Source organism: Eptatretus burgeri, chromosome 8 (genome assembly GCF_056783735.1).
Source record: "Eptatretus burgeri isolate ZD-2024b chromosome 8, Ebu_testis_v1, whole genome shotgun sequence".
Classification (NCBI taxonomy): Eukaryota; Metazoa; Chordata; class Myxini; order Myxiniformes; family Myxinidae; genus Eptatretus; species Eptatretus burgeri.
The window spans coordinates 2,244,539-2,271,468 of NC_140968.1; the positions used below are offsets into that span (position 1 = coordinate 2,244,539).

The 26,930-nt window shown below is 45.0% G+C and overlaps 1 protein-coding gene across 3 annotated transcripts in view; it reads right to left on the minus strand.

The window, feature by feature from the left end:
* SNUPN (snurportin 1) overlaps positions 1-26,930 on the minus strand; it is a 48,499-nt gene that overhangs the window by 2,366 nt on the left and 19,203 nt on the right. For all 3 annotated transcript variants that reach the window (XM_085890569.1, XM_085890568.1, XM_085890570.1), the window contains exons 5-6: positions 22,278-22,375; positions 3,289-3,366 (exon numbers count right to left, since the gene is read on the minus strand). In XM_085890569.1, the coding sequence (XP_085746695.1) occupies positions 3,289-3,366; positions 22,278-22,375 (176 nt within the window). The remainder of the gene's footprint in view (positions 1-3,288; positions 3,367-22,277; positions 22,376-26,930) is intronic.

Sequence of the window (26,930 nt, forward strand, 5' to 3'; positions counted from 1 at the left end):
CAACATCCCTCCAACATTAAAGTAGGACATCCATCCCCTTCGAGCCTCCCAACACCCCAGAGATCATCTTTTATGCTTTTCCACTCGTCGTCCCACTCTCTTGAATGATGCGGAACAAGGGACAACTCCAGTTAAGGGATTGTGCACATCAGTCGGGATGGATTTCACACGAGTCGGGATTCCCACCCCTGGGGTATGAACGTGGGGTCAAATCCTTAAAAAATCGTTACACATTCCATGTTGATTGTCCCCCAATGTTGATTGCATATTCAAAGTTTCATTTTAAATGATTTAAAATATGCCCCTAATTGCATTTTTCAGCGTTCGACCTTTTGACCCCACCCCAGGAGGACGGGTTCAAAATGACTGCTGTTTCACCTTCTTGCCATGTGGTGATCACAACTACCAAGTTTGGTGAATTTCTGCACAACCGTGTAGGAGGCGATGGCGTGGCAGATGAAGCCGATTGCACTATCTCAGTTATTTCCAAAAAGCGTGGGGATAATATTCACCAATCAAATGTTGCCATAGACGGGTCAATATACTGCCTGACCCCCAAAAAAATTGCAAAGTTTTGTTTTATGCTTATTTCTAGTAGTTTACGATGTGGAAGACAACATATTAAAAGTTGGACAATTGTGACGCATGGGAAAGTCCCTCAGTGACGTCAGAAAACAAGATGGCTGCCGGCAGATAAAACGTCAAAAAAAAAAAATCGACTGATAATCATCAGACCACGAAACAATTTAAAGTTAATTTTGCACCAATATTTGTATTATGATCGTTGCTGGTAGTTTATGCAGTGCTAATCCTGAGACCATTCGCAATTTAAAGTAAATATTTGCACAAATATATGTCCTTTGATTGTTTCTGCCAGTCTATGACATGGAAAGCAACATATAAAAAAATTGGACAATTTTGACACATGTGGAAGTAGCATATGCCTTCTAGTCTTAGATTCCAGTTTCATCGTCCTCCTCCTCCTCTATCTCTGGTTCAACATTCATATTGTCACAGTTGCTGTCCTGGCAATGTCCACATGCACTGGTGCATTCGAATCCATGATTCCTACATGAACACATTAGTGTTTTGCACCCCCCTGAACAGTTGCAGTGAATCATCTGAAGTAGTATGTCTGGAGCAGGGCTTTTGTCTGTCATCACCGGAACAAGTTTTCCTCCTTCTACCTTCCATCCCCACTCCGTTGGCTCCATTCCACAACAAAGGCCCATCCATTCCATTACCTGGTAATAGGTCCGCAGAGAATGAAACTTGCAGGCAGCGGATGTCGGGGGCAGTCTTTCAGGAGTGACAAATGCCTTAGCCCTTTCAACCTTTTTGCAGAGAATGTTGTATCTGATCGATGCCAATGAGTCGTTCTGATTTGCTTTAAACAATGCCACCATTGCTCTGCAGCCTGCAGTTTCAATAACATCCTGACTCTGCTGTGGTTTACAGAACACCTTTGAGCTGTCTATCAGTTCCTTTTCTTTCTTGATGATTCTTTGAAACCCTGACTTCTTTCCAATCCCAAAGACACGAGACGTTGCACTTCGGAGTAAGATGAGGAAAAGCCAAAGGTTGATAGACTATCTATCAAGAAACGAGACCTATACAAGTGATGCATTTGCACTGCAAGACCAAGCTGCGATGGTGCAATTACAGCCCTTGGACGCACTGCTTGGATGACTGCTTGTCCAATACCAGCAACCTCCCTGGATGTGTCTTTCCCGACCAAAAGATGCTGCAGCAAGAATCGCAGGCTAGCTGGGACATACCCCAATGCAGCAGTAAGGCTTAGGTCTGCAGTAGTTGGGTATGTATCCCCATGTGGTGCAACTGTTGTTTTTATGTCACTTTTTTATTAGTTTTGCAGCAGTCTGAAGAATTGCACGTTTTTGTGCTTCTTCATCATCTTCTCGTGGTGCATTGTAGTGGTCACGGAGGATCTGGGACGTTTTTTTCTCTGAATGTCACAATGTCTTTTAAGCCTCTACCCTCTGCCATGAATATAGCTGTTCCTTCATGTATTGGTTCCCATATGCATTGGATTCACCATCGCCCAGGTATTGTTCCATTCTAGCCACGAGGTCTGTAATTGTTAACTGTTCCTCATCATTGTCTTCAAGAAAAGAGCACACCTTATCGAAAGCCTCATTCTGGTCACTGTCCTTAGGCCTTCCCATTTTTCGTCTCTTGTTTGACTCAGTCGGCTTGAACCGTTGTGGAATGTCTCGCATTGTGCGAAAATTAATGTTGCAGGACTTGTGGTACACACAGTCAGCTGCATGGAGATCACCCTCAAAATATTCAATGCGGCCTTGAACAGCAATGGCCCATTCATCGCTCCTTGTTTTGCAATGAACCGATATAGTTTTAACAAATGCGTCAGTCTTCACGTCGCCAAAACTGGCTGTTTCTGTATGGCCTCGCTTTGGGTCCTCTTCCTTAACTTTAGTGCCGCAGAAAAGGCAAAGTGTTTTACTGTCATATGGTCCCAGGGAAATGCGAGCACTCCTCTTGACTGATGGACCTGATTCCGCATGATCCTTCTTGGTTAAAGCAATGTCCTTTTTGTTTATGTGATTCACTCGGCATGATTTGTGAACACTGGTACCAGCTGGAATTCTGATGTCGACACCCCTTTCGGCACTTGCACGGTTGATGCCTTCTGCTCCTTTCTCACAAGCTAATACTGTTTCCTCACAGTCCAATCCCCTTTGGCATAAAGGGCAGGTTTCTTTACCATATAAAGAGTTCATTTTCTATCTCTGGAAATACAAAATTGAGATCTTTTAGAAGCATGCAGTCAATTTACATTGGCCATATACATTGAATACCATCAGAGCATTCTCCGCCCCTGAAACCGAGATATTTATGTTAGATATATATTAGGAGGAAACATACTATGGAATAATCTGCATCGTGGTTCGTTTTCGACGTAGTGAATCGTGCATGGTTTTGTGACATTTTTATCATGTCAAAAATTTTTACTTTCCCATGGTCCATTTCTGTCCACCTTTTGATATGTTCCTAAGTAAGTCTTAAAATATAAGGAAATGCAATAAAACAAAAATTTGCAATTTTTTTGGGGTACGGCTGTTCTGGTTGTATATTGACCCGTCTACCATGTTCAGGGTGGAACACAAATACAACCCAGAACTCTCAACACTCGAGTGTTCAATGTTATACCCTGTGTGTGTTTACCTCTCCAGATGCAAAGTTAAAAGTAACTTGTGTAAAGTAAGGGATGCGTGCGACAACGAGCCACGACAAACGGTTACAAACCGGGTTCAATGCTCCAATCTCAGCAATGGCCTTATCTTCTTGAAGTTTTGTCTGTAGCCAGTAGAAGCGAAACTCGGTCTGTGAAATAAGGATGTGGTTTCACTTTATTCCCTTCAGTCCAAACCACAATTCAATCAGAGTCCGGAACATCTATTTATTATAGACTAGCAAATACAACCAGTCACTTCGCCGACAGGGATATTAAGGGGGGGGAGAGGAGGAGCAGGGAGAGGAGGACGACGGAGGGAAAGAGAGAGGAGAGGGGAAGGAAAGAGAGGAGGCAGAGGAGGTGGATGGAGGGAAAGAGAGAGGAGAGGGGAAGGAAAGAGAGGAGGCAGAGAAGGAAGGGAGGGAGAGGGGAGGGGGGAGAGGAGGACGAGGGAGGGAAAGAGAGAGGAGAGGGGAAGGAAAGAGAGGAGGCAGAGAAGGAAGGGAGGTGAGGAGGAGGGAGAGGAGGAAAACGGAGGGAAAGAGAGGAGAGGGGAAGGAAACAGAGGAGGCAGAGAAGAGGGGAGGGATAGAGGAGGGAGGGAGGAATGGAGAGAGAGGAGGGGTGGGGGAGCGAGGAGCTCGGAATGGGAGAAGAGTGAGGAAGGGGGGCACAGGCAGAGTGACGCTTCACCAAACATTGCCATACATTCTGGGAGGGAAGTGGGAATGAGAATGGGGGAGAAAGGAGTGGGGAAGTGAGAAGGGAGAGGGAGTTTGGGAGGAGGTAAGCACGAGGAGAGGGGGTTCTGGATTTTCGTTTGGTAGGAGGATTTGAGGGGGAAATGGGGGGGAATACAACATGTCCATGGGGGTGGAGAGGGAAGGGAGTTTGGGAGGAGACAACTGTGAGGGGAGCCATGGCAGCATGATCAGAAGGGAAGGTGGTGTGACGGGGAAGGGAAGGTAAGGCGGCGTGATGGGGAAGGGAAGGTAAGGCGGCGTGACGGGGAAGGGAAGGTAAGGCGGCGTGACGGGGAAGGGAAGGTAAGGCGGCGTGACGGGGAAGGGAAGGTAAGGCGGCGTGACGGGGAAGGGAAGGTAAGGCGGCGTGACTGGGAAGGGAAGGTAAGGCGGCGTGACGGGGAAGGGAAGGTAAGGCGGCGTGACGGGGAAGGGAAGGTAAGGCGGCGTGATGGGGAAGGGAAGGTAAGGCGGCATGGCGGGGAAGGGAAGGTAAGGCGGCGTGACAGGGAAGGGAAGGTAAGGCGGCGTGACGGGGAAGGGAAGGTAAGGTGGCGTGACGGGGAAGGGAAGGGAAGGCGGCGTGACTGGGAAGGGAAGGGAAGGCGGCGTGACTGGGAAGGGAAGGGAAGGCGGCATGACTGGGAAGGGAAGGGAAGGCAGTGTGACAGGGAAGGGAAGGCGGTGTGACAGGGAAGGGATGGGAAGGCGGCGTGACAGGGAAGGGAAGGGAAGGTGGCGTGACGGGGAAGGGAAGGGAAGGCGGCGTGACGGGGAAGGGAAGGGAAGGCGGCGTGACGGGGAAGGGAAGGGAAGGCGGTGTGACGGGGAAGGGAAGGGAAGGCGGCGTGACGGGGAAGGGAAGGGAAGGCGGCGTGATGGGGAAGGGAAGGGAAGGGAAGGGAAGGTGGCACCGTATAGGGCCTGAACTTTGTTCAAGTCGATCAATATATTCAGTGACAGTGCGAATCCTTTTGCCATGTATGACCATGGCTTGGAAACGAACAACCAAGCTCACCAAGTGGCTTAAGCACTCAAGCAAGCACTCCAACGAAACAGTTAAGGAATGGCTGGCTTGGAAAGCGATTAGCGATCGCCGACCGGGCATATAAACACCATGCACCCGGAGACGCCCGGAATATCAAGCAATGTCTGAATTGGACAAACAAACACTTTATTTTTTTTTTTTTTTTTTTTTTTTTTTTAGCAGTCGGAGCTGCGAGGTTCAATTCCGGATTTTATATTTTGAAACTTGGCTCACATTCAGAGATTGTAGATGAAATAAAATAAAGCCACAAACGCTGGCGTCTGCAGGCGTTTATAAGCGTTGCAATGGATCCAGCGATTCGTAGCTACGATTCGATGATATGAGTAAGGAAAGTGAAGAAAAAAAAAACTATCAAGAAACCATTGCGACCTGTTCCAAGTCAAGACAATGTTGAGCAGGCCAACAAAAAAAAATAAAATAAAAATAAAAACCAAAAAAAACGCGATTTAAGTCCACATCGAGGGACAGCGAGATGACCAAGGATAAGCCTTCATAGAGCTTAATTAAATAAGGCCGTTAATTATCTTCAAAAGGGGTGTTCCCTTAGTGTGCATGCAGTTTCAGGCTGCTCGGTTTCATGGTTTTGGAGGCGACACACACAGTGACGCATTATTACCTTCGCAAACTTCGTTTGACCAAGGTATTGTATTGACCCCAGTGTATTTATTTATTGGTAAATATGTGTGCGGACAACATTGCGCAAAAACTGCTGGACCGATTTGCATGAAATTTTCAGAGATGATGTGCAGTGACTCAAGGACGCCAGGCGAAGCTTTTGGGAGCAATCGGATGAAAGGTCAAGGTCACGAAAAGGTCAGAATCGTTTTTTCGTCATAACGCGGTCAATTTTTATCCGAACGAGATAAAACCAACACCAAAATGTTCATTACTCAATTCTACATTCTAGGCTATGCCACATGAAAGTGTGGCGTAATTACCCTAGGTAGCGGTTGGGGGTCAAAGGTCAAGGGGGTGTTGGGGAAATTATTACTCTCTAGACAAGAAACCTTTGTCTCAGTCTGAGTAGGTCAAAGTGTTTGTTTTTTTTTTCCTCTACTGTTCTATTATTTAGTTGTTAAGGCCTACCACCTACTTATAATCTTGTCTTTCTTTGACACTTTGGACATTGCTTGGTTCTTCTGCAAGTACAAGGTGACCGGGCTGATAAGCTGTACATTCTGTTCTTTGCGATCAAAAGCCCTCTCTGCTTATAAAATGGGATATAGATATATGGAGAGGGGAGAGAAGAGTGGAGAGACAGCAAATAAATTGTACAGAAGAAAGAACTCCTTGTGGACATTGATTTTTTACTGAACTTCTGTGGTTTATTTATCCCGATACATGCAACACCGAGTCGGCTAGACGTTGAATCCTCGAGGAGGACAAGATCCCTCAACAATCTAAAGAATCCTTTCGATCACGACGCGGTTCGAGGATAGAAATCCACGTCAGTTTTGGTGCCGTGACTCGGATTCGAACCGGCGTTGTGCGGCGCTCGTGACCAGAGGTGCTTAATCTGCCGGAGGCAGTGCCTGGAGGAACGACAAGTGCTTGAGCGAAGGTAAGCAGGGAGGGTTCTCCGAGGGTGCGATTTATTTTATTCTGTGATTTTAGAGTGAATTTAGCGGTTGTGATCTGTGTGTGATTTTAGAGATAGGAAACAGAAATTGTAAAAGGAAGGAAACTGTGTATACCGAGGAAAATTGGATTCAAAAACCACGGAGAGGTACATGTGCAAGAATTATGTTTGATAAGTATGGGCCTGAAGCTGTGAGAGACATGGGGAAATGGTGCAATTGGACCAAAAATAGTGGATTACCCTTCCCTGAGAATGGAACGTTCGATCACGAGTGTTTAGACAATTTAAGAAAAGTACTGGAAGTGAAAAATAGTGACAAAAAGGTCCAGAAGCAGGTGAACTGGAGCGTTTATATAAATTGGATGAAGGAATGTCGTGACAGAATCGAAAAGGCATGGTTGTTAAACCTGAAGGGTCAGCTAGACCAATTAACGAAGCAAATGCCGGTGAGACTTGAAAATAAAACCAAGAGACAGCGAGCAGTGGCTGTCAGATTTGAGGATGAAGAAGAAGACTCAGATACATGGCCAGAGTGCACAGTTCCGATAGCACAACCGCTCGAGGACGAAGAAGCGGGAGAGACAGAGGGAGATGATGCCACAGGGCAAGGAGAGGCTCAACGGGGAGCCAGGCGAGTAATTAAGAAAGAAACAAGAACACAAAGCAAAAATAAGGTTCCTCTTGCTGACAAGGGTAAAATACAAACTCGATCAAAAAAAATAATGCCGGAGACCGCGAAGGACGGAGATGATGAGGCACTCATAGGCGCATTTCCATTGCGAGATTACCAAGGTGCAAGGGAGGTACAAGCGATATATCATCCGTGGGGCTCTGAATTAAGAGCCATCGTAAATGAGATGCCGAAGATACGAGAGAACCCAAAAAAATTCCAGGCGGAACTACGCGTGGTGGTGGCATGCCATCGGCCAACATATATGGACAGGGAAATATTATTAAAATTAGTGGTACCAGAGGGGTTACTCCGACAATTGAAACAGGTCGCTGCATGGCCAGATGAAGCTCCTGGAGACAGGGAGGAGCTCAAAGAACATATTGACACCCTCATTGACGCTGTCACAGAGGTGGTAACACTTAAGACCGACTGGGCAAAAATACAGATGTGCAGGCAATGCGCTGGCGAGGACCCATTGGAGTTCTTAGAGCGTTTTCGGGGTGTATACCAATGTCACTCTGGACTGAAAGAAGAGGGAGTACCATTTGCTCATGTATACCTTAATGGTTTGACGGCCAAATTACAAAATGAGATAAAGCGAGTATGTATTGGTTGGGAATTAAAGGAAGTGAAAGACTTGATGGAATATGTAACACATTGTAATTCATTGTTGAAACATCGTTCTGACGAGGAAAACGAATCAACATTAATGCTATCCCAGGTTCAAGGTCAAGGTGAATGCCCCGGGGGAAGGAATGTGAGATATAATGCACAAAACCGAGGGCAAACCTATTACCGTCAGAGACCAAAATACAGAGACCAGCGCAGAGATTTCTGTTATACATGCGGAAAACAAGGACACTGGGCTAACGAATGCCGAAATCGTAGAAACAGTCGAACTTATAGTTCGTATGAACCGGTAGAACAGAGACCAGCGGCACAATACAGAGATGAAACTCGCAGACACTCCACGCCTCCAGTGAATGAAAATCCATATTATAGACAACAGGAAAGATGGGGAACACAGTTTGAGCAAGCTGGTTCATTTCAACCCACTGCACCTCAAACCGAATTCCCTCCTCCTCCTCCCCCAGCCTCGTTCCCTCCTCCTCCACCCTCATTTCTTCCTCCTCATCTCAAGGTTCATTTCAAACCCAAAACCCATTCGTTTTATGACAAAGAAAAGAAGCGACTTCGTCTGAGTTACCCTTCCTGACTTTGAAACCATGTGACGAACCGAAATTGACTTTGAAAATTTAATACAAGGTCAAGAGATTCCTTTCTTCGTCGACACAGGAGCCACCAAATCTGCGCTCAGAAGGAGTGATTTCCCAGACGCCCCGTTATCGCGAGAACGAGTAAAAGTAGTGGGAATGTCAGGAGTTGCTAGTACCATTCCACTGACAGAGCAGCTCCGGGTGGAAATTGGACCGTTGTCTGCAAACCATGCATTTTTGATGGCAACTAATACACCAATTAATCTGTTGGGGAGAGATCTGTTATGCAAGCTGAATTGTTCAGTTAAGTGTACCCCTGGGGGCGTATATTTAGAAATACCTCACGAATCACACATAACTATGATGAATTTATTACAGGAAAATACAGAAAATCTTGTATATCAATGAACTGTGATTAATTGTGAAGCATTTAACCATTTGCAGGAATATTTATCACATTTGGAGAGAAACGTATCCGAGGTGCTCGATTGGGTGAGTAAACACGGCATGGACAGACGGTACTTACAGACTCGACTACATTGCATTGCAGATTGCAACATCAAGGGAAAAGATAACGTCTATGCGAGTGAAACACTCTCGAAATTACACCAGACATTTGACTTAGTGTTGGGAACAATTTGGATTGGGAAGCAAGGGATTGGCCTGGAGGTGCATCTCACGCAGGAACAATTAAAATTGTGGAACCAACCGTCCAGTGTTACACCACATGTTACTTTAGCGATTGCAGAAGGTTACCAAGAAACGGACATTGGTCACATGGTAACCTCTTTGAAGAAAGCATCACAAGCGACTTTGATGGAATTGAGCCAAGTAAACGGACTTTGGAAGATCGGGGAACAGGGATACTGTTGGTCAGAATGTCAAGGATCAGCAAAAGCTGTGTTCGAGATGGTCGATCTCTCGGAATTAAATGGGTCAGGAAAATTACCTGAAATACTCGAACAAGTCCCGACTTGTCTGTGGGCAACACATGCCAACGATGTCGGCCAAATTAAAAGTATGAATCCAATCAAGATCACTATAGATCCAAAAAAGAAACTGCCTCGAAAACCGCAATACCCTTTGTCTCCAGAAGCAGAGGTAGGAATTGCTCCCGTAGTGGAAGCGCTACTGAGACAAGGGATAATTATTCCCACCGTTAGTCAATGCAATACACCGATCCCACCTGTGAGAAAACCTGGGAAGCCAACGTGGAGATTCGTACGGGATTTGAGGGCAGTGAATGATGCGGTAATTCCAGCTTTTCCTGTAATTGCAAATCCAACTACCATTCTATCAAGCATCCCAAGTAACACTACCTATTTTAGTGTTGTGGATCTTTGTTCAGCTTTTTTTAGTATACCAATAGCCCAAGAAGTACAGTTTCTGTTTGCATTCACCTACCAGGGAAGGCAGTACACTTGGACTGTATTGCCCCAGGGGTATTGTGAAAGTCCAACATTATTCTCGAGGGCCCTCAAAGACGACTTGGATGATGTAGTTTTCCCTTGTGGATCCACACTGATTCAATATGTTGACGACCTGCTGATCTGTTCAGCGTCAAAAGACGCATGTGAACGAGATACATTGACATTGTTAAGGAAATCTTTCCTTAGCCAGGAAAGGACACAAAGCATCGAGAGCTAAATTGCAGTTTTGCCAAGAAGAAGTGAAATATTTGGGGCATATTCTGAAGGGAGATAAAAGACGCATCTCCCCTGAACGTATAGCGGCAATATTAAACCTGCCCAAGCCAACTACTGCTGAACAGATGAGGTCTTTCCTCGGAGTGACCGGCTATTGCAGACAGTGGATAACAGATTATGCGGCCTTAGTGCGCCCCCTGGTGGACATTGGTTCGGCAAACCAGCCCACTTGCATGGACACAAAATGCAGACAAGGCTTTTGTAACGTTAAAGCAGGCTCTTTCTTTGGCTCCCGCTCTGGGTTTACCAAACTATGAAAAACCTTTCCATTTGTACGCATGTGAGAGACAGGGGTTTGCACAATCTGTGCTGACACAGAAGCACGGAAATAAATTACGGCCTGTTGCATATTACAGTACTAAATTGGATCCGGTAGCGCAAGGATTCCCCCCTTGTCTCAAGGCAGTAGCAGCCGCTGCGCACGCGGTGCAGGCGACAGAAGCGCTCGTCGTGGGAAACACTTTGGCTCTCCTGGTACCGCATGCAGTGACAGCTGTACTGTTAAAAACGAAAACACAGCATTTGTCGGCTTCAAGAGCAACGACATACGAACTCTCACTCACAGCACCCACAAACATTACGATTAGAAGATGCGCACCGCTGAATCCTGCTAGTTTGTTGCCAGGAGTACAAGATGGTGATCCTCACAATTGTGAAGAGATAATCGCCCACACATGTCTACCACGTCCTGACTTGAGAGACACACCAATCCAAAATTCTGAATTGGTTCTATATGTCGACGGCTCATCATCACATGCACCTGATGGATATTTATTAATAGGCTACGCCGTTTGCTCTGATCACGAAGTAATCGAAAGCGGGAGATTGGCTGAGAGCTGCTCCGCACAGCAGGCAGAACTGTTCGCCCTCACTCGTGCATGCCATTTAGCCAAAGGCCAAATAGTGACAATCTACACTGACTATGCCTTTGGTGCTGTACACGAATTCGGAGCACTCTGGCGCGAAAGGGGGTTTATAACATCATCAGGTGCGCAGGTGAGGAATGGAGCATGGATTGCGAATCTGCTGGATGCAATACTTCTGCCTCACCAAATTGCAGTGGTAAAATGTGACGTCCACACCAGGAGATCTGATGACGTCTCACGGGGAAATGCCAGGGCAAATGCAGCTGCAAAATCTGCTGCCCACACCAGAGCTCTTTTAATATCACAATGTGTATTGAGACAAGAGGCAACGCCGCCCATTGACGATATAAACACTTTGCAGACAGCTGTTAGTGCTAAAGAACGAGATTTGTGGATACTGGCTGGATGTGAATTTGAAAATGAATCCAAATTATGGAGATCATCTGATGGTCGTGTGGTGGCACCAAGAGCTCTATTACCTTGGCTCGCCCGATTGGCACATGGGGCCGGGCATATTAGCAAAGGCGGCATGAGTGCTTCAATTGGGAGACAGTGGTTTGCCCCGGGGTTTAGTCCAATTGCAGAACAGTATTGTAAGACATGTCATATTTGCCAAAAACATAACCCAGCAAGGGGGGTGGAGATGGCCCCAGGGGGTCATCCAATTCCATTCGGACCTTTTGTTCATATCCAGATGGATTTTGTCCATTTACCAAAATGCTGCGGTTTTGAATTTGCGTTAGTCATCGTCGATTTGTTCACCAAATGGGTTAAGGCTTACCCTTGTCGGAAAGCAGATGCCATTACTGTGGTTAAACTGTTGATGAAGGATTTCATCTGTAGGTTTGGAATACCTTGTAGGATCTCCAGTGACCAAGGTACTCATTTCACAGCCGAAGTGGTGAAAGAATTGTGTCGCGTATTGCAAATCAAGCAACATTTCGACTGCCCGCATCGTCCGGAATCTGCGGGGGCAGTAGAGAGGCCTAATGGATTCCTGAAGAATAAACTGGCCAAGATTTGTGAACAAACTGGATTAAAATGGCCAGATGCTCTGCCAATTGCTCTCATGACTATGAGATCGACCGCAAATCGAAACACTGGCTTATCTCCGCATGAGATTCTGATGGGAAGACCAATGAGATTACCGAACTCACCTCCTTTGACTATAAAAGACATGAACGTGCAGCAAATGGACGACACGTTGCTTACGTTCTGTGTCTCTCTGAATGATGCTGTAAGAACTTTTTATGCACAGGTGAAACAAGCTCTGCCAGAACCAGCCACATCTGATCATCACAACTTCAAACCCGGAGACTTTGTTTATGTGAAAATTTACAAACGGAAGAACTCTCTTCAGGCACGTTGGTGTGGGCCGTTTCAAATACTGCTAACTACCCATACAGCTGTGAAGTGTAAAGGAAGAGCAACATGGATCCATGCCACACACTGCAAACTGGCACACGGCAGAAAAGAACCCGAGGAGAACATTGCTTCCTGATAACTTTAATGATTCTTTCCATTGCAGGATTATTTGTACGACTAAATGCAGGTGGTGCAATGTGTACTTGGTCTGTTAAACCGATAAGTACTGTCTGTGATCAACGTTATTTGCATGTTCTTTGGAGATGGGCCTATCAGACTACCCACCAAACTAAGCCTAGGGCGTTCAGAGACCGAAGAAGCTTAACGAGCAGAGTGGGTTCACCACGTGTAATAAACACTTATCTGACTCTTTCTCGTAAACACGCGAAAGCTTTTAATAAAACCAATTGCTGGGTTTGTACTAAGATACCTCATTCAGCAGTTACTGGGATACCGCTTTTGGCTATACCATTTAATCTGAGTGAATGGTGTGGATACTGGGCAAAGGGAAAAAAACTGGGATAAACAAGATAATAACCTTGACGACCACATCGTTACCAATGGAAATGGAAATTGCCTCCGACAACGAAATTTCAGTAACTGGTTTTGGCCAAATTTTAATTTAAGTAAAATGCCTCCACATTTTATGGTTGAACGGGCAACAGAAAAACCCGAACTATGCTTGGTACAAGAGGCATGGGGAGAAAAAAGATTAGGGAATTCTGAATGCAGTCATTATGTTTATGAAAATCACACGATGGGACCACAAGTCGCTTTAAATAATATCTATTTCGTGTGTGGAAATCGAGCATACCCATGGCTTCCAGTTAATTCGAGTGGATCTTGTTTCTTGTCATTCATTTTGCCGCATATGCGCCTGTTATCTAAGTCACCTTTTGAGCATTTGAAACGGGATAAACGGGGTTTTACGTCAACTGAATTGTTCTTCATGATTTTAATCCCTCACTACGGTGTAGGACAAACGTCTGTGGGATTGGCAGAGTTAGCTTCTTCGCTTGAATTATTGGCAAATAAAACTGCTCTAGGCATGGTTGATATCAACTCGGAGGTCGTCGCCTTGCGTGCAGTTTCAATGCAAAACCGAGTTGCGCTCGACCTCATTCTCGCGGCTCAAGGAGGAACGTGTGCTGTAATTAACTCTGAGTGTTGTACTTATATCCCTGATAACTCGGAGAAAATCACAAACATAGCTGACAAGATTAAGCAAGAAGGAGCCAAGTATCACAATTATTTTACGAAAGATGGGCTTTATTCCTGGTTTGAAGGGATTTTTGGAGGCTGGGGAACTACCCTATTGCATTGGATTTCCGTTGGGTTATTGTGGATCATCATTGCAGTGGTGCTTGTTAGATGTGCAACAATTACAATGCCGGCATTGATTGTTTCTTGTCTAAAGAGGAATACTGCTAAAAAGGTGATGGTGGCCCAAGCACCACCCTCATACCCAGGTTTTGAGACTGAGTCCTACGACTCTTTTGAGATAGAACCTGAACTTGGAAATCCATAAGTAGCGCAAATGAATGTGTTCAATATTCACGGGAATTGTCAATCCACTCTTGCCCATCTGCTTTGTTCCCGAAATAGGTTGTTGAAAATCAGCTGTGCAGCCCAACGGGTAGCCTTATCTTCTACCGGTCTAGGGGCCTACCGGAACCTCGACCAGGTCCAAAGCTGTACAACCACATGAAGCCACCTGGCTTGCGGGACAGGAAAGGCTTAGGGACTGAGCTCTACAATGTGAAAGAGGGGGGATGTGACTACCCAAGAAAATGGGCACACTCAAACGCAAGAGAGAATGTATTTCCAAGTGAAGAAAAAAAATATATATATATATATCGTTAAACTTAACTTGTGTTGCCTTTTTAGGCAACAAGGGGGGAGTGTTGGGGAAATTATTACTCTTTAGACAAGAAACCTTTGCCTCAGTCTGAGTAGGTCAAAGTGTTTGTTTTTTTTTCCTCTACTGTTCTATTATTTAGTTGTTAAGGCCTACCACCTACTTATAATCTTGTCTTTCTTTGACACTTTGGACATTGCTTGGTTCTTCTGCAAGTACAAGGTGACCGGGCTGATAAGCTGTACATTCTGTTCTTTGTGATCAAAAGCCCTCTCTGCTTATAAAATGGGATATAGATATATGGAGAGGGGAGAGAAGAGAGGAGAGACAGCAAATAAATTGTACAGAAGAAAGAACTCCTTGTGGACATTGATTTTTACTGAACTTCTGTGGTTTATTTATCCCGATACATGCAACACCGAGTCGGCTCGACGTTGAATCCTCAAGGAGGACAAGATCTCTCAACTATCTAAAGAATCCTTTCGATCACGACGCGGTTCGAGGATAGAAATCCACGTCAGGGGTCACACAAATTCACATTTATAATCGGAAAGTGTTGTGGACAACTTAACGCAAAAAAAAAACAAAACGCAGAGAGGCTTTAACTGTTTTGGATTTGTTTGGCATCATGAAAGGACAAATCCATTAGATTTTGGGAGCGATCGGACCAAAGGTCAAGGTCACAAAAAGGTCAACATCGTTTTTTCATGATGAAAACGGTTAATATGTTTCCGATTTACATCTAATTAACTCCAAATTGTTAAGTGTTCAATTCCCCATCTTCTGAAATGACACAAGGTATAGTACTATTGTCACCCTAGGTAGCGGTTGTGGGTCAAAGGTCATGGGGGTCACGAAATGCATATTTGTATTGAGATGCGTTGTGGACAACTTAATACAAAGGTAATAACTAGAATATATCTCTGTCTCTAAACTGTGTGTCTGTTGATGCAACAAGGGCCATAAGGGCCCTACCAAACTTAGTTACTAAGTAAAATACAACAAATTTTCATTAAGGAGACTTGGTATAGTTTGATATGCACACAGCTTCGCTCATGGTTTAGTAAAAGGAGTTTTACTTTCTTGTTTAATTAGACGCCAATTAAAATGACGTTTTTGTCCTCGCTCGGATTTGAAAACATGATCTACTTGATCCAGGTCGTGTCTGCGTGGTCAGTGACATCCGACCGAATCCGACCCTACATGCTACAGAGTTCGGCACTCGGGACAACGAATCACCTAAAATTGTCATAATCGTAATAGTTCTAAGAACAAAATCCTTTTACAAAATCCGGATCATGGACTTTAAATTTGCGAAATTCCCGAGCAGATTTAGTGGAATTTTAGTTCCTCATTTCACTCTCATGCCATGTTCAAACTAGTGGCTGCGGCGAAGGTATGCGCTCTCCGAGTGCCCGTTCTAGTTGTAGATGCATGGGGAAAAAGTGGGGGGGGGGGAATAATTGAGAAAGGAAAGAGAAGAAAGGCGACAGTAGAATGAAAGGAGGGTGGGAAGAGTAAGGGAGGGAGGTTAAGGGAGAAGAAGAATAAGACATATAACGAGGAGAAGGAGGAGGATGAGGATGAGGAGAAAGAGGATGAGGATGAGGATGAGGAGGAGGGGAAGGAGGAGGAGAAGTAAAAGGAATTTACATCGCATTCGAGATGTCTGAGGGGGATACAAAAATTATCTTATTTACACATGCCATAGTTTGCGTTACACCAGAATATAAATTTACAAAGTGTACACATGGTGTGGAATTGAAATTGGCTTCAGATTTTCTCTGGAGGCGATTAAGGTTTCACCTGAGATCTCAACAGGAGGCTCGCTGTATGAGCAAGTGTGGAGACTGAAGGCACCGTATATTGGGCATAGTTTTGTTGCACATTGACATCACCGACCACTTCAGCCGACTCCACATTGTCGTACAGTACACCGGAGAGACAGGTAGAGAGCAGCTGCATTACACACTGCCGATCTGGATGCTGGTCTGGTAAGTGGAACACGTTTTTCAATCCTGGAAAATCTTACGGGTCACCCTGGCACTTCAGACGGATCGTCGAACTAACCTTCCTGTCTATGTCCATGGTCAGTCGTTGCAAGAGATCTCTTGACCTTCTAGGCCTCAACATCAACGATGACCTGTCCTGCACCAACCATATAGCAAAGCCAGCCTCCAAAGCCATCAGCACACTTGGCATCCTCCATCGTTCAAAGTCTTTCCTTGAAAAATCTGACCTACATACTCACAGCTGACAATAGCTTAATGGAGTAATGCTCTTCATTATGAGCTGACATTCGTCTCTAATGGATTCTGTGCCATCTAAAACTGTCAACATTATTGGACTCTCCTCCCATGAGGCTGACAAACAAGGTCTATTACTCTCACATTGCTATTTTAGTCCTGCAGCGTAGTCTGATATTTCAGATCAATTGTTCAAATTTTGCATAAAAGCACCAAAATTAGTACACATGTAGAATAATGTATTCCGAACAATTCTAGATATGGAGCCACCTGAGATTGTGCCTTGGTCAGCTTCAGTGACCATTTTCCAAAATGGCCGCCATTCTACTTTAGCAAAATTGGCTATATGCTCTTATTTTCTTATTGTATTGGTGGTAGATATAAGGAAAGTGTAAAATTCAGTAAATTGACCATGAAAAGGCGTATTCAAATATTATGAGCCAGTATTTTCGGTAAAAAAGCCATTATTTGATTTGTAAATTGCTGTTCTCCTGAAACTTTTCACTGAAAAGTACCCATTATTGCCTGGAGAACAAGAGTCATATGATATTCATCACATTCAATGGGTTTGGAATCAACAATAATTGCATTATAGATTACATACTTTACTTTATTTTGAAAAGGGAACTGATAATCGTGATAATGACAAACTCAGAAAATGTAGTCAACTTATTGCACACTTCACTTTGAAGCGGCTACGGTTGACCGTCTACTACCATTCTACCAGGACACATGGTACACGCATACATCAGTCTAGTACAATCTGAGTTTCTGAGCTCAAGTCTACTGGCTCTAGATCAAGAAGTCAACACTTTTACAAGCAATGCGACTTTGCATTTGCACATTCTAAGCTAGGCCGATATCTCAGTCTGTGTCTACTGCGTCTGTCTACTGGCATTCTCCTTCACAAGCACACAGTCCAGTGCATTGCGGATTAGCCTTCTTGCATTTGCAGTGGTTTCTACAGCCTTTTTTGCAGCCGCACGACACCAGCTCAAAGCAGCTTTTTGAAGCCTCAAGGAGTGTGGTCCAGAGCGGTTCGTAGGACCCATCCTCTGTTTGCCGCCAGCCCCAGCTTGTTGGTGATGGAAGCACGGGTTGAGGGACCAAGACCTGCGCCCAGACATAGCCACCCTGGAAGACTGATCTCTTCACATGCTGTTCCAAAACATCGTAGGTAGGTGGGATGCGCTGGACGGAGTTCCTCTTGGCGAAGAATTTCTTTCTGGCCTCGTTGACGTCGTATATGGACTGGTGCGGTCATAGAGAAGCACCACAAACCATTCAATGCAGTGCATTGTGTCATCCTGGATGTTGACTAGCATGGTGGTCAGGGTCACAAGAGAATCTGTCAGTTCTGGAAACGACTTCCATGTGGCGCAGGCAGATTTCTTCCCATGCCCCACGAATGCTGATACCGTGTCACATCCGGTCATGGCGTGGAAGACAGGGAGGGCACGTGCCTTCTGTGGACCGAGGAAGGCAGCTATTTCATGGGCAGGGATGTAGCGGTAGTTCTTGCCCGTCCCAAAGGCAATCCAGAGTTCATCCACGATGGTAGTGCCTGGGCTACCATCACAACCAAGATGACGACGTCGGCGTCTACGGTAACCAATATTACCAATTACAACACCACTTCCAGCACTACCACAAAATACTTCTGAACCTGTCACTGATGCTGTGTGCGAAAATGGATTTTCCCATAAAAATGACCATTTTTCCCCAATACAATGGTTGGAAATATAATACATCAACACAAATGACATTTGTATTGTTTTCCTTTGTAAATGCACATCACATGGAGTATTTATCACCTCTGATAAACCTACAAAGAGAATAACAATGACAGATATCCCATGGTGTTGAAGTAGAATGGTGGCCATTTTGGAAAATGGCCACCAAAGCTGACCAAGGCAAAATCTCGAGTGGCTCCATATCCAGAATTGTTCAGAATACATTAGTCAACATATGTACCAATTTTGGTGCTTTTATGAAAAGTCGAACAATTGGTTTGCTATGCTGCAGTACTATTTCTTTATTCCAACAACATATAACCACCCCACCCCCACCCAACTGACAAGGGCATGTATTTATTTTAACAACCCCTCCTCCAGTCAAGCTCCCTCTGCTCAGTCTGCCCTCTGACTGTTGCCTAGCTACCCCAACAGGTCACACCCCCTGTAACTCTGCTCTCCCACGAGCCTAGATCTTGCAAAGGAAAAAAAAAACTGTACTGTTCCAATCTGCACTTTCCAATTTCAATGATCTAGACCAGGGGTCGGGAACGTTTTTGACTCAGAGAGCCATTAAAGCAAAATATTCGGATATCTATTTCAGTGAGAGCCATATAATATATTTTAAGACTGAATTCAACTAAATGTGAGTATAATAAGCCTCTGAATTTATTATTTTAAATAATGTTGTTATAATACTGACCATTAATGGGACTTCTGGTGCTGCATGGATTTGCTGATGGCTTTGTAGTCTGGTTGGTACTTGGTGAGGTTAAGCTTCATGCAAGCGTTGAGGCTTTCATCCGTTAGACGTGATCGTAGGTTGGACTTGATGTTTTTAAGATGTGAGAATGACTGCTCACATGCATACGTAGATCCAAACAAGGTCAATACAGCAATACTCACACGCTGCAGTGTGAGGTATGTGACAGGAAGCGCGTTCCAAGTTTTGATAATCAGCTCGTCTTCGGGTTGAAGTTTTTTTCATTTCTGTCCACATGTGCTTGCTCGCCAACTCTGCTTTCTGTCGTGCGATTCTTTCCAAATCTTCATTCAGTAACTTGAACTTATTCACCCACATGTCTGAGGCCTTCAGGTCAGCCACTTCTGCTTCAAAATCTCTGACGGAGACACCAGGAATGTAACTGAGGTCGGCTGTGTTCAGTGAACACTCGTTTGGATGGGTGATGAACTTAAAAAGACGAGTGTGCTCACGAAATTCTCCAAAGCGTGCTTTGAATGACTGTAGAAGACTGGATGTGAAGCCAGCTAACTGGTGGAGATCAAAGTTTTGAGTGGGCTCACTTGCTGTGCATGCATCTTTAAATTGTCTCAGTTTTTCAAAATGTAGTAAACGACCTGTTTCAAGATCCATGATAAAGAGCTCCAGCTTGTTTTCAAAAGCAAACACGGCTTGTTGAAGGGATAACACTGTATTTCAATGCCTTGCATTTTCACGTTGAGCTGGTTCAGATGTTCAGTCATATCCACAAGATAGTAAAACTTGAGGAGCCACTCAGTTTCGGCTAGCTCAGGATGCTCAATCCCTTTCATTTCAAGGAAAGTCCGGATTTCGTTCAGGCAAGCCACAAAACGGCTAAGCACCTTCCCTCTTGACAACCAACGCACATTGCTGTGCAAAAGCAGACCGTGATAGTTATTTCCAACTTCATCCAGCAGTGTTTTAAACTGGCGAGCATTTAAGGCTCGGGCAACAATAAAGTTGATCACACGAATGACCAGCGACATCACTTCGCCAAGCTGCCCATCACACATCTGAGCACAAAGTGCCTCCTGGTGTAGAATGCAATGGAAACTTAGGATGGGTCTATTTTCATGTTCACGGAGAAGCGCCACAAATCCTTTGTTTTTCCCCACCATACACGGAGCACCATCAGTACACACCGAGATAAGTTTATCCATTCGTAGATTTTTTTCCTGAGCGAACTCCATGAAAGACTTGAATAAATACTCACCTCTTGTGGACCCTTTTATTGGCAGAACAGCAAGACTTTCTTCGCGCAGTGTATCACCAGCAGCATATCTTGCAATCACACTGAACTGCGACAAATGGCTTACGTCTGTTGACTCATCCAAAGCCAGGGAAAAGAACGGCGCTGTATTTATGTCCTTCACTTGCGTTTCCTCCACTTGGTTTGCCATCATGATGGTACGATCATGAACAGTTCTTGCCGACAGAGGCATGTCTTGTATCCATTTGATTATCTTGTCTTTGTTCGGAAGATCATCAAAACGTTCATTGGCGACATCCAGCATGAACGTTTTTGCATACTCTCGCCATCTGTGAATGGTTTTCCGTTCCTCACTATTGCTAAAGATCCAGCAAAGCTGGCGGAATTATAGTCACCTTGCCGGGTCCATACGCGGAGTTGCTGCTGGCTGGCTTGCACCCTGCTCAGTAGCTCTTGGCACGCTTTCTTTCTGCTGTCTCCCACAGGGTATTTTGATGCAAAGGTAGCATGGCGCGTGTCGAAGTGCCACTTTATATTCGACCGTTTCATCGATGCAATTTTGTCATTGCAAATTAGACACCACAGAACCTGCTCTCTCCACAAAGGCAAATTCTTCGGCCCATTCGTCCTGAAATGTACGATACTCCTCATCTTTTTTTCTTTTCGCCATCTTCTTCGTCGAAGGGTTAGCTTTGAGCAAATGAGAGAGAGGGAGATGTTGACCCAAGTGAGTCTGGCTGGCCTGCGCACGGGCTGACATACTCGAGAGGTGCAGCGCGGCCGGCCGACTCTGGGATGCTGTCGCCTCAGCGGTGGCGCGTGATTGGTCGAGATGAATTCCGTGACGCGTCTCGGCGGCGGCAAGTCATTGGAGGAACCGAAATCACGAGTCGCCTCAGCGGTGGCGCGTGATTGGTCGAGATGAATTCCGTGACGCGTCTCGGCGGCGGCACGTCATTGGAGGAACCGAAATCACTACTCGCGTCGGCCGCATGACTGGACGAAACAAAAACCGCTTCAGACAATTCGGAGGTGTTTTTTCTTCTCTCCTTCTGCCAAGTTCAGCCCTGCACGTGAATGAAGCACGGCACCAAACTATAGGTAAAGCTTCTGCGAGAAATATTGGGCTTTCCAAGTTTCAAACTCCAATTTTATCTGCGAGCCAGATGCAATCATCAAAAGAGCCATACCTGGCTCGCGAGCCACACGTTCCCGACCCCTGATCTAGACATTTGCAAAATAATTTGAATCGGCAAACAAAGGTTTTTTTTTTTAAATACAAAGTCGAGGCTCATGAAGGAGGAAAAGTCGGACACTTGCAAGAACTGATGAGGACCGCTAGGTACATCAAAAGGCATTTTGCCATGGAAACCAAGGCCTTCAAGATCATTGGAATCTCCACCATGAAGTCAAGTCTATGGGCCTATCAATTCGCCATCGCAAACAGGTTGGTGTTCTCCGTCTTATACCACCTCCTTTCTGGTCTTACACCCTCTGTTCTGTGTGCTTTGTTCCCCCAATGTTTCTGCAGGGCTCACATGGTCCATCATCAACCCCCTTCTGGTGAAATTACCTAAATCCAGGAACATTGCTCACAACTCCACTCAATTGTTCCTCTTTTTTCCCTCCACCTGTGGAATCAAGTTTCACATCCTCTTCAATCTTATTCCTCCCTCCAAGTATTCGCAACAGTTGTTCATCACCATCTCAGAAATTTCCAAACCCATGATTTTTGTTTCTACCCCTCCCTGCCCCCACCCAAGCCCACCTCCTTCAAATTTCGAGTCTTTCCTTCCGAAGAGTTTGCTTCTGTTTTGACTGTCTACCACGTGCATCCTTCCCTTCCCCCTCATCCCTTGTTTGTCTGTCTCTATCTATTTTGTGTCAGCCCTGCTCCCCCACCCCTCTCTCTGCTGTTCCTTTTGTCTTGTTACATCATGATCCATTCTGTGTTGTAGCTGTTCCACAACACTCAACTGATTTATTTTATTTATTTTTGCAAAAAAAAGGAGTCTTACAGTGACCTATCCATACAGGTAACAACTCCTCTCACCTCACAGTCGTACAGAGGATGTCCACGCCAGCACATCACGTCCAAGATGTAGTACGTACGCTTCGCCTCGTTGAACACGCAATCCAGGATGCTGTACTCTGTAAAGCCATCCCAGAGCTGAATATACACAATGTCTGGTCTCCGGGATCCTTCACATTAGCATATATCAAAATGATGCCATTCAGTATCATAGCAAAGTCCATATAACAAGCTCTTAGTTCCAACAGTGAGGTCAGTACTGTATTATTATTGCATTATTCCACAATAAAATACTTGTTGTGAGTGAGGGTGAGGAAGACTGCACAATGCACCGTATCATTAAGGTTCCAGTGAAAAACAATGACCATCTTATCACAATTTTACAATCAGGATCAAGACTAATGTCCATTAGGGTGCATCATTCCCCCCCTTGGTTTGAAAACTCCCTGTCCCAACCCAACAAACATTTCATTATGAATAAAAACTCTGCGAACTTTGAGCTGATTTGGACCACCATGGGTTTGAAAACTTCCAGTATTCCAAGTTCCAGATTTTGATGTTCAACCATTGAGCAGGTTGGCGCAGACCGGTCAAAGTCACCACCAAGCATGATAAGAACAATGAAGAACGACCAGGTACGACGACTGGGAAGATTCAATTTTTCATTTTCAGGGCTGATATCTGACCTCATGAACATCACTTTCGTCCTCAGAAATGTTACAAAAAAAGTTCAGAATTTGAGAGTAACTTTGTTTTCTCTCCCTTTCTCTTTGTAGGTGACGATTGAGGACGTAGCGGTGGATGAAGGTGCTCCAGAAAATGGACAAGAGGTCGAAAAGTCAGTTAGTGGGGTCAAGAGCAAGCAGACTCGTGAGAAGGCACAGCTATTTGGATTGAGAAGCACCATAGCTGTGTCAGATGCTGAGCTTACTACAAACATGCATAAAGGTTTTACGCTGTTAATTGTATCACAAAGAGGAGGGTTTGCCGCCCAACAGAAGTAAATGCGAGTGAAAAGATACTCTATTCAAAGATGATAATATTCGAAGAAAAGGCAAATATTCCAATGCTCTTTGAGTGGAAGGGCTGTGAGAATATAATGAAGCTTCGAGAATATAACTGGAAGATGAGAGATATCCCCAAAAATTGCAGAAGTGCAATAACAGTTGAGTAGAAAAATTCGAGTAGATGAAGACAGAGCTGGAGAAAACTTTCCAAATTTGGCCAGCGAATGCTGAATGGATGATAAAGAATCCTGAAGATTGAGAATTCTGGAAATCAATGAAGACTGATCATGTTGCGACATTTGGTAGCCAAGATGAAGTGCTATTTGACAAGATCCAACGGAAGAAGGCTCGAGACCCGACTTGCCGATGATGCCATCAATCCTAATATGTCGCGGAGCACCATCACAGCACTGGTGAGACACCTTTGGTACCTAGCTTAGCGAAATGGTGCCCCTTGCACTCATCAGCGAAATCGTACCAAGCAAACGACGAGTTCGAGCCGACAATCTACTGCCATCAAACCAGCTGTGGAGGTCACAGCACCTACACAAATATTTGGTAGAGGTTATGCAAAACCAAAATTTCCTGTAGAAATCAGCAGTAGAACACCACTTGCCGACCTTGTTAGCTCGGACTCTTGGTTCACACTCCACGGCCTGAAACTGGAACATGACTTTCTCGTTGAAGAAGTTGAAAACTGGACCGAGTCGGATTCGTATCACGTTTCTTTGAAGAACATTTCCTCCATGAGTGACATAAATGATGGAGCTGAAAGGGGAGTGAAAATAGGTGCAGACTTGCTACAAGCAGCACGTACTGAAGAACATCATCAGAACATCTTGCAAGTCGCGGAAAGTAGCAAGAAAAGAGATACCGAATCTCCACAAGAGAAAAATCACAGAATGAGTGAATGAATGTAAAGAACTTTAATAACTCAACTCTGTGTCCCTATTCAAGCTGAAATGTATTGGTTAATACAAAAATTAAAATGGTTATGCAATGATTTGCTTCATTCAGTCCCCCGGACTCTGTATAGAATTGATTGATGAATTTTGTGTGGACAGTGGTGTGAAAACGGGAAAGCGGGGGGTGGGGGGGTGGTGAAAAACACCTCAATGGATAGGTTATGAGCTGGAGTTGTGCACCTTGACACTGGTTTTTTGACAGACATGAAGATGCGAGGAAAAACGGTATTTTTAATCGCGCTAATATATTATATTGCGAGACGCCAACCATGATGACGCTGCTAAACATACCCTTATTTCTGTGTTCCCATAACGGCCTTTAACAACAAGAACGATAGCTTCATGGTCATAGGGGACTCATGCTCAAAAGAACAAACCCTTATATTTTGATTTTTAATTTTTTTTCATTTTCTTCAAATTTACCAGAATTTAAAGCCTTGGTGCCCCCCCTCCCCCACCTCTAAATTTGCTTCAGTTTTTTTGAAATTTGGGCTGGAGTTGACCTTCGGGTAGTGAAACAAAATAAACCTCAAGACAAGATGATTGTTGAAACTTTTTGACAAAATGGGGGAAAAGATGCACATATCCATACAACACGTGACAAGTTCAATTGGTTCGGTCAGTTGACAGAATAGCTCAGGGCAGTCTCGTCTTGGTTTGATTTGAGAGCAGACTCTGAACTTTCACTCTGGTGTTTCCCAGGTAGGACGTGGACTCGATGAGTGTGCCATTCATCGGAAGGGATGTTAACCTGGGGCCCATATGCCAGCATCAATTGCTGATGGATGTGGAAGATCCCACAACACCTTTCATGGAGAGTAAATGGGTTATTGCCAGCAGCCCTAACCTACGGGAAGAACAGCGGCGGCTCAGTAACGATGGAACCGGTTAGCCGAATATATACTCAAGTCTGTTCCACAAAGAATCAAGAATGTATAAAATTGGTTTAGAAACGGAAGTATTTTTGGATTGGTGAATTGGACCAGTTCCAATTTTCAAATCTTGATTCACGTGATGGCTTTGGGTGATGCTGTGTGGATTGCTTAGTTTCCCCCTTGAAATTAGTGCTTGAAGCAGTGGTTTTCCAGGTGCTCCTTCATGTGGGTTCCGTATCCATTCACAGCTTGGGTAATCTCTGAACCGCCATTTATGGATGGTTTGAGTACACATACAGGGGGGCGTTCGCACGTGGTCCGCTTTAGTGGGAGGGAAAAGCAAGAGGGTTGTTCGATTGGTTCCCTGAGAGGCACTCATTTGGGATAATCGTGCAAATCCAGTCTACGTGCCAGCGGTATTCAGGACTTCTCTTAGGCCTGCAAATATTCTTGTTTTATAATTTTAATTAATTTTCTAAAATTTCTAGAATTCGTTTTTCTCTTCGAAGTTGTGGGTTATCATGTTAAAGAAAAGTGGAAAAAGTCTGATTTAATGCAATCAAGTTCAAGGTTACAAGGCAACAAAAGGTGAGAATTTTGAAAGGGAGTGTGGACTTTCTATAGGCACTGTGTATATATAGAAAGTTACGGATCTGGAAACCATGTGCATTCAACATACAGGTCCCAAAAGTCAGTTATGTCATTAAGTTTGTGGGTAGACAGGTCCCCTTCCTTTAGTCTCGTGGGAGAATCAAAGACGTGTTGCGATTTCCTTTTAGTTAGGTTATTACATCTAACAACCATCCCATCTGCATGACTCCTCGGCCCATCACGATCCACCACCAACCAGCTGCCTTCTCGCACCCTGACATGCCAATGCAAGATCTCGCGGTTCCGGTTTCTCGGCTCCCACAAACGTTGTAACTCTTTCACGATGATCTTTGAAACATTGATACTGTTGCTCATCAAGTATGAACCCACGTGGAAGAGTGGCTGGGGTTTCCCGGCAGGAGCCGTTGTAGCGTTGATACTGTTGCTCATCAAGTATGAACCCGCGTGGAAGAGTGACTGGGGTTTCCCGGCAGGGGCCAAGGCCCCACCACGGAAGGGTGGGCCATAGGACCCTGTCCAATAAAAGGTGGACAGCGAGGTGTGTTTCACCAAGGGCACCTCCCCATTGAGAAAGGTTGATAAATTCCCAAGCACTCTCTGAGAGCAGAGTTTTGGTGGGTTTTTGTTGTTACGAAGGGGTTACGAAGGCTGTTACGAAGGGGTGGTAACAGTGGTTGTTACGAGGGCTGTCATGAGGGTTGAGCAGAAGGTCGTCGAGGAGGTGACCGTGTCTCTGCTGGCCCTCTACAAGTAAGGAAAGAGCGACCCCGACCCCCCTCCATGGACCCCGGCCATTCACCACCCGAGCTCCACCGTGAGTCCCGCACGTGCGACTGGAGACCAAACTCGCGACCATTGTCAGGTGCTGCAGCATGGAGTACCCCTTTCTCCGGCGGCCAGGTACCCATCTGAACTCTGACCCCCAGCTTGTCTCTCTCCTCGGCTGCGCGGTTCCAATAAAGAACTCTGGTTTCTTTTCATTTGTGTGTGTCTGTGTGTGGGCCCGTCTTTAAGTAGAACTGAATAAGTGTTTTTGGATCATTATAAATATTCCTTGCTTGCATATTCGCTCTGTCTTGCCTTTGTCTTTTACTGAAAATAAAACATATTAGAAATGTTCCCAGTCCGTTTCCGTCCCTTCTTGCATTGGTCCAGCATGGTTTGGATCTGAGTTTAGCCGGGTTTTTATACCCGATAATCCGTTCATTCCAGCCG